The 8,912-nt window shown below is 33.9% G+C and overlaps 1 protein-coding gene across 6 annotated transcripts in view; it reads right to left on the reverse strand.

Moving 5' to 3' along the window:
- The window catches only part of LOC109848212 (probable N-acetyl-gamma-glutamyl-phosphate reductase, chloroplastic), a 14,783-nt gene continuing 6,340 nt past the window's right edge, over window positions 470-8,912 (reverse strand). For 5 of the 6 annotated variants that reach the window (XM_020417605.1, XM_020417604.1, XM_020417603.1 and 2 more), the window contains exons 5-14: window positions 7,881-7,967; window positions 7,109-7,159; window positions 6,926-6,997; window positions 5,546-5,665; window positions 4,653-4,713; window positions 4,453-4,533; window positions 2,093-2,172; window positions 1,877-1,966; window positions 787-915; window positions 470-694 (exon numbers count right to left, since the gene is read on the reverse strand). In XM_020417605.1, the coding sequence (XP_020273194.1) occupies window positions 587-694; window positions 787-915; window positions 1,877-1,966; window positions 2,093-2,172; window positions 4,453-4,533; window positions 4,653-4,713; window positions 5,546-5,665; window positions 6,926-6,997; window positions 7,109-7,159; window positions 7,881-7,967 (879 nt within the window). In that variant the 3' untranslated portion in view covers window positions 470-586. Of the gene's footprint in view, window positions 695-786; window positions 1,000-1,876; window positions 1,967-2,092; window positions 2,173-4,452; window positions 4,534-4,652; window positions 4,714-5,545; window positions 5,666-6,925; window positions 6,998-7,108; window positions 7,160-7,880; window positions 7,968-8,912 lie in introns of those variants that run through there. The other variant, XM_020417606.1, reaches the window with a different exon arrangement.

Genomic DNA, 8,912 nt, shown 5'->3' on the forward strand with positions numbered 1-8,912 from the left:
GTAGATGTCATACATAACTCATTGTACTAAATGAGCTGTTAAGAACCCAAGTACGCTAGGGGTAAAAACGATACTGTAATCATCCAGGATAAATAAAACATAGAAGCAATACAACTCATTTACTACTTTCATTGGATGATAATTAGAGGCTGAGAGCGGCTAACATTTTTTACAACTTGCCCCAGCAAAGTACTGGACGATAAGTTGTAGAACTTCTTTAAGGTTGTCGATAATTAAGGACAAGGACAGCAGATAAATTATTTACGTTGATAACCTTAAATTGCACAATGACATACCCCAATGCTTCTCAGAATGCACATTTCAAAAGACAATTCTCCAACAACCATATTTATCTACCATACCATTCCGCAATGTAAAGGCTAACACAAAGGTTCAAAATAAAATCTCAGTTCAGCTGGCACAGTAGTATTGACCCCCGCCCACCCCCCCCCGCCCGCCCCCAAAACACACACAGCACACCCCTCTTCTTCGCGGCTGTAAATCAAAAAGTATAGCGTGACAACGCTTATTCTTCCTGCAAACTACATCACGCGTTATCACTTAGAATCAATGCCGGCTCTTTAATCTAAGGAAATAATGGTAGACAATGAAGCCCCGAGTTCTCTGGATAGCCAAGCATTAAATTAAGGTTTTGAATGGCTTGACCAGAAGCTCCTTTCACCAAATTATCAATCTGCACAAAAAGAATCACTCATTATCAAAACTATCTCGAAACATTTCTGGGTGAAATTTTTAAGGCACTGGATGAGATTGGAGAAAATTTACCACGGAGATTATTATTGCTCTCCCTGGAATTCGATCCTGAAAGACATTCATCAAACAGTAGTTTGAACCCTTAACATGATTGGTGTGGGGAATGTCTCCCTTATTCAACAATTTTACAAATTCTTCACCCTGAAAATAAAAATATAATATAATTATAAGTTTATAACATGGTTGGTGTGGGGAATGTCTCCTTTATTCAACAAGTTCTTCACCCTGAAAATAAAAATATGATATAATTATCCATGACAAGTAATTAGCAAATGGATCATATTGCATGAAGCAATCAGTTTTTGAGTCCCAAATAAGATATTAGATACGAGGGAGAAACAAAGTTTTAAGCTAGAAATCGTTGAGCTCACATCATGTCTTCATGTTTCAGGTAACCAGAGAATAGTAGAGCACGATCAAGGAAAAGATAACGAAGAGTGAACCAGAACATTCGTGGATTTCTAGAACGTTTCAACAAAGGTTTAAAGTTAGCTAAACTCCTTTAAAAATAGGGTTAATTGCAGATTGACCCATTGTACTACTGCCCAATTGCAGATAAACCCTCTATAGTTCTATTGTTGCAAATAGACCCTCTGTAGTCTAATTGTTGCAAATAGACCCCCACCAACCCGAGTGAACATTTTTTTACTCTTTTACCCTCAGAGAGTAAAATTTTTTTAGGGTAAAAGAGGGAACAAATCACTGAAGGGGTCGTCTATTAGCAATCTATGTAGCACGGACACGGATCCGACACGGCCATCCGACACGCCGACACGAGGCAAATCCTAAAAAATACATAGGATACGTGTGTTCGACACGTGTGTCCGACACAGACACGACACGACACGACACGGCTTTATGTTATGTGTGTCCGTGCTTCATAGTTAGCAATAGGGCAAATAGTACAGGGGGTATATCCGCACATAGCCCTTATAATTAGAGTAGAAAACATGCATAAGAATCTAACATATTGCATGTGCTTTTTTGTCCATAAAACACATGTAATAAATAAATCCTTCTGTCATAGTATGACTAATATGGAAAGAGAACTTCCAAAGAGAAAATTGGAACACGAATTCCAACATACAATGTCCACGCTTACCTCATAAGCATTCTTCAGTTGTTGGTACAGATCATCAACAGTTACCCCAGGTGACATTTCCACATAAATGGTTGACTGCATGCCACGGTTCTATAACACAAAAAGATATACATAGAACAAGTCACAAACTAGTGAAGCATAACTCCACCAAGGAGATTATAATAAAGATTTAATTGAGATCACTAGCATAAATGAGCTATCGGCGAAATGTTTTACCATAGGCATTAGATGAGGAGTGAAGCTGACAGTTACTTTAGAATGTGAAGCGTCTGCGAGCCCTTGTTCAATTTCAGGCACTGAAAATTATAAAAGGAATAAGTTTGACCTGAGGAACTAAAATGGAAGAATGAATAGAAGTTCACCTTTGTGTTTCCAAATACTCCACAGCTTCATAGTACTGACATCTATAGTATCTAATAAGGTATTTCTACAGAAAAATGTTACAAACTTTACAGAAACTAAAAGCCGAATGGGAGAATTTTCATCAACTCACTCTCCCATTACATAATTTCCCGACATGGACTTCTTATCAATGTGTATCATCCCGTTTTAGATGTCAGACAAGTTAATGTAATATACTAATATGAACCTCTCCAAGTAGAACTAATTGTTCACAATTTTAATAATATTAATACAAACCTACACTACTTATATAAGAGGATTGCCACATCAAAACTTTTGATTGCCTATTTTGCCCCTCTCAATTTTAAAATTCCCAATAACTATACGCATTAAATTTTATGTTGGCTCCAATGACTACTCGGTTTACATGAGATTATGTTTTTAAGCACTAACTAATATTTTAGTTATCTAATGAGGTATTCTGGGTTCCCATGAAATTATGTTATGAGTTCAAATCTAATTATTATGATATTCATACTTTATTGATACTATTTGTGTCAGAGTTGGATTTGTAACTGAGTATTAAAGCATAACATCTAGAAAAAATATATAAAAAGATGGACTTCCATATTATTTTAAAAGATGAAGAGCTAATGGGAGGTTTGATCATAAGACGTGAATGGTTAATTAAAAATGATAATTTACTTAATTTAACCATATATGAAATTATATAACATAAAAAATAAGGCTAATTGCGGATACACCCCTTGTACTATCGCCCTTATGGGGAATAGAGCCCCTACAGTTCTATTTGTGAGGATAGATCCCTTCAGTGAATTTCTTTGTATTCTTAAAAAAGTTAATAAATGTTTGAGGAGTAATAATACCACCCCCCCCCAGTTATTTTAGTGAGGATAGACCCCCAATTTGCTAATTTTCTTAATTTAGTCAAAAAAGTTTACTAAGGGGGTCTATCCGCACAAACAGAATTAGAAAGAGTCTATCCACAATTGGGTGATAGTACACAGGGTATATTCACAATTAATTCTTAAATTATCCTTATATTTATAATCAAAAGGGAACCACTAGGTAAAAGTGCAGAGTTTGAACCATAAGGATATTCTATCCCCTTGAAAGTCAACTTATATTTGTAGCAATTTTTATTAGATATTTTTATATTAGGGCAAATCCCCTAAAGTTTACCATTTAGAGGTAACTCCCCTAAACTTATTGTTTATAACTATAAATTTAATGTAAATTAATTTAACAATATCCGTTTATATGTAACTCTTTTCTACATGAATAGCTGTAACATGCATCACGTGCAAAGCACGTATGGTGTATTAGTTCCAACTAAAAGAATAAAACATAATTAAAGTTCAATTCCATCAATATTTTCTCCTCTCTTTATTTTGAAGACAAATTCTGGTCATTAGCTGACTATAACTTTAATTTCCTACACCTACAACAGCATTAATTTGCATTTTTACATGATAACAAGTAAGCACAAGCTACTAAAGCTATTAAACCTTCTATTACTTCGATTACTGAATGCCTACTTAGTCATGCACAGGGACGGAGGTATCTCTCTGCCACGAATCAAAGCAATATGCAAATACTACCAGCACATCAAAACAAATGATCGATATAAGCACCTTTAATTTGCTTCCACATATAAAGGTTGTTGGCATTTGCACACTTATGTTCTTTCTGCCACAATTTGTACACATCTGATTTGTGCCTTAAAGATGTGATCCCTTAAATTATGTATGAATTAATACCAACGCAATTATCTACCACTACAGACCAGCATAGGTTAATCTTGTCTATCTTATAATGTGAACTTTTAAGATACACTATTGAAAAATTAATACACGTTGATAAAGTGAATCTCTCAATACTAGCAATTCATAAAATACTCATGCTCCATTTGCATCCCAGTAAACATATTCAGTGAACTCAGAGACTTTACATCTTTCATTCTAAATAAGCATCCCAGTAAACAGAAAATAATTAATAAAATAAGAATTTTTTTCATCTTCAAACAGATATCAATGGGAAAAGGGAGGGAAGGAGAAAAAAAATTAAGAAAGTTATATGAAAGGGATAAGCCTGAAAATGATGCCTGATAGTTCCATTTAACAGAATGCCTTCTATACTCTGAATATCAATAGCGGCAGTTTAGATCATGTAATTTTTTCTACTTCCAAATAATAAAGAAAAGTAGAAAGTACCATGTCGGTGACTGGTAATGCCATAAGAATGAATCCCTTCAGAAATTTCAGTGTAGAGGTTTGCTTCGTTGGCTCCTCTCCCTGCATGATGTAAAGTACAAACCCCATCAACTCACAAGATAACTGCAACCTTCAATGTAAAACTGATATGTTTTATAGACGGTGTGGCACACTAAATGACAGGAACGATATATTCAAACCTGCACCACTGATACCGGATTTGGCATCAATAATGATATTTCTTAGTTCTATCAGGTTACCCTGTACATAAAGAAGTGTTCAGAAACATAGTTTTGAATAAAATAAAATGCAAGTTTAATTGAGATTTGAGGGAGGGGGTGTGGTTAACTTATTCTGATCAACTCACTCCCTTGAGACAAAAAAACAATTTAGTTTATGAAGGACATTATGTAGTTATATTTTTCTGAATCAGAAACTGGAAAATAAACAGTAGAGAACTCAATCAGGTGGGAACACGTTGATGGAAAAAAAACAATATATGGAGCTCACACAGGAGGTTTGATTCCGTTGAGCTTTTGAGGTTCAAAAGGAAAAAAAAATGTATATAATTGCAACAAGGATGAAACGTAATACAAATAACGTGCAAAAACATGGATGAGCGCATGAACAAGAAGTAAATCCTTTCTGGAAAAAGAAGAAGAAAGAGATGTCTGATAATATCTGATAATTTTCTAAGATATTTCGAGGCTCAAGGCAACTATTCTGTTTATTCATTACATTTTTGCTTGTATATGGACCATCAGAATATCACCATAATGTAAAATGAATTGAGAAGATGGAGGATGAAATACAGAGGTATAGACAAAAAATGGCAAGCTAGATTCACAACAAAACATAACTATTAGAAAATACATGATTTAAATGAAATACATGGTTTAGATGAAACATATAATACGCAAGTTACAATCAATCATTTTCGTGGTCTAAAAAATTCAACTTTCATGTATAGTATTCTTGTTTAAAGTACCATTCATGAAGTTCAGTCAAACTGAAACAAGTGGAAAGTCTTCACCCATATAATGATATGATTATGATTATTCCTTGTATAAATGATATGTCATGAAGATCTAACCTTTATTAAAGGAACAAGAGGAAGTTGGATGGATGTTGGATAGCAACCAGGATTTGCAATTAGACGTGCGTTTCGGATTTCTTCTCTTGAAATTTCTGTTAAACCATATACCGCTTCTTTCTGAGTGCAGGAAAATGACAATTAGTAGCATCTTTGTGATTAGCCATTAACTAGGGGAAAACTTAAAAAATGCAAAAGTAGCTGTCACAAAAATAGATTATATTGAGTAAACCATGACTAATACTGTTATATTGCAAGGTCGCTGCATTTTACATCCATCTAACTAATATTACCTTAACGAAATGCGCAGCTATAGTGGAAGAAAAGCTTTAGGTATTACTTGGCAATATCAAAACTCCAAAAATAAAGGAACTGTTATCTTTACCATTGTAATGAAAAAAAGGTTATTTGTAAGTTGTAACTAAACAGACCAATAACAAAAAGCCTTCATTGTAAAAATTTTAAGCGATTTGCGAAAGTCTGTCTCAATTTTCCTCATAGCGTCTCTAGTCTAGTCATAGAGAAACTAAATTATGTTTACTTACAATTTACTACTATTTTTCTGTAGGCTAAATTTTGTACGATGTCTTATAAAAAAATCAAAACTATCAACTTTACTGCCATGTTTCACACCCTGTTAAATGTTTGTGTGCAAGCACACACAAAACACCAACAACACCCGCCTGCCTGTCCACCCATACACCCAAGGGGTTGACTGCACAGTAATAAATTCAACAAAGTGTAGTTATCATATTCCACCACAAGTTTGCATTTTATGAGCCGTGAACCCAGATATTATATGTTATTCAACACTCCAGAAGCTCGATTAATATTCAATACATTTACCCACACAAATTTCATACTTTCACACAAAAACATACACTCCTTACTCCATCTTAATTGGTGGTGGTGGTGTGGGTTTTTCTTTTATCCAGGATGCAGTGATTGAAATTTGTGGCATACAATCCTATATCATAGGAAGAAAAAATCGCCTCTAGTTTGTTTTACATATTCTAGTATAGGAATAAATTCAATAAACTAAAAAAGGTGTCACAAACTCACAGTGGTTCATTTTAATTTGCGTCAAACAATAATGAGTTATGTTGTAGCACAATAGTGAAATCAGTTTGCTTTCATGTAACCTGCACTTGAATCCCACCTAGACAGAGTATGCCCATGAAGCCCTTAAAGCAACAATTACCAATAAATAACCAGCAATTTCTCTTTATACAGTAGTAATTAAAATACTGCAACCAGGAACCAAACTACCCCAAGCTTTATAGAGATCAAGTACCATTTTCAAGAGAATACACAAACCAAACAATTTGAAGCATAAAAAATACAGTGAACCATGCCATCCAAAAGAACAGACTGAATTACCTGCAACTCTGGTGCTTTATGAGGCTGTTTATACCATTTCTCATACTCATCAATGTTACGGAGTCGAAAGTCCTGCAAAGCGGATTTGTTAGTACTTTTCGTACACTCTAGAGATGGCACATAGTGATCCATTTAAGATTCCAATATTCAGAGAAGTACAAAAAAGGTGCACCAGGATCATACTGCAGAGAGATCAACAATCTTGAGTTCCTTAGGCAAACCTTTAATGATTTCCTGCACGAAAAAACAATAGACTCAACCCCGGTGATTAAAAAAAATTAGGATCAAGGAATAAGGATTTTGTGGTTTCACTTTTGGTAGAGACCAGTCTGAAACCGGATTTATAGTTCTGCTGGCTAAGTTGTGGCTAATATACAATTGTTTAATTGGTTTAGGTTTAATTTTCGACTAGTTTCGTTCAAGATTTCAAAAATTAAAGGGGGAAAGAAGCAAAAATATTTCCTAGTTGATAATAATTTCATCTCCCTTCAACTTCTATAACCATCCCAAATCAGTAAATCCTAGCATAATTTTTTTAACCTTTATTACAATCTTAATTCAACATAATCAATAAATTTTAGTCTATCAAAATAAAAAAAAACCTAATTAACGATATTGATACTAATTTGGAACTCTTTTGAGTTATCTGGTTGACCGCTGAAAGTTTGGATCTCTTTAGTTAACACTCGCTTAGCATACACCTTCATACTACATGCTCTTCAGCCACAGCACATGGAAAAACAAAAAACAAAAAAGACAAAGGTGACAAAGATATCTAGTGTTTAGCATACATGTTTCTATACATGGGAATCAAAACTCAAACAAAACCATTGAAACCAGTGAAACCTGCTGAAACCCTTTATACAATGCGAGTTGGCAACATCCTTATGATCCTATATCACGTATACTTCCATGAGATTGTTAGTTGAGAAATTTAAAGAGAATATAGAAAAACCTGTGTAGTTCCATGTGGCAAACAACAAAACACAGCATCTACATCAGAAAAATCTGCATCTTTTACGGCAACCAAATTGGGCAAGTCCTGCAAATCAATGGATAATTTGTTTTCAGCCAATAAGCCATTCTGCACATAGAGTTCTAGCATCAGAGCATACAGAAGTAGCATAAAAGAAATAAACATCTTTTGGTGTTTAGTTAATAGTTTATTTATAGGAGAAGTTGTTTTCACACCCTCGTCTTTGTAAATTATTTGTTAAAACCACAAAGTTAAATCTTGTGAATATAAAAAAAAAACTCAATATGGTATGATTCTAAACCCAAAGTCACTTTTTCTGACATGCGGGGGAAAAAATGAAATAAAAGTTTTTAACATTTCTCTAACAAACTAACATTCTATGCAACAAGCATAGCAGAAATACTATATGGTGACTTTAAAATACACACAAGAAATTTAAAAGTTATATTCCGACTTTTAGATATGCGTCGTGAATTTAACACTAACATGGAAAAAGATAAGTTCTATATAGATAATGGCTGACTAAATCTTTTAGAAAATATCTAATTTTGTTTATGCGCGTGGCTCCTACACATTTAGGAAAGTGGCTGCTCACATGGTATCTGAACACGTTTCCAAGGGAAATTTGGAATCCATAAACAAAATCATATAATAGTTCCATTCTAAGATAATATTTTGGGTTAAAAATAATCAACGAAGTTATGGAATGCATGGCACAAACTCCGAATGAGGGATATAGATACTATTTTTCCTATTTGATTAATGAGGATTATCAGAGTTTCAGTACTAAATGATCAAACCCACCAAAAAGCTTTGTCAAGATTTATGTTATATATGAATAAATAAGAGGACTAATTAGCAAAATAGGCCAACAGTAGCCTTGAATTATCACACAGCTGGTAGCAAAAAAATCTAGAAGGAATGGTGAATATTACTAGACCTAAATCTCACAATACTGTTATCATTCAATAGAAGTTACTGAAGAAACAATAATTTGCAAAATAAACTATT

The sequence above is a fragment of the Asparagus officinalis genome, chromosome 7 (assembly GCF_001876935.1).
Source record: "Asparagus officinalis chromosome 7, Aspof.V1, whole genome shotgun sequence".
NCBI classification, from domain to species: domain Eukaryota; kingdom Viridiplantae; phylum Streptophyta; class Magnoliopsida; order Asparagales; family Asparagaceae; genus Asparagus; species Asparagus officinalis.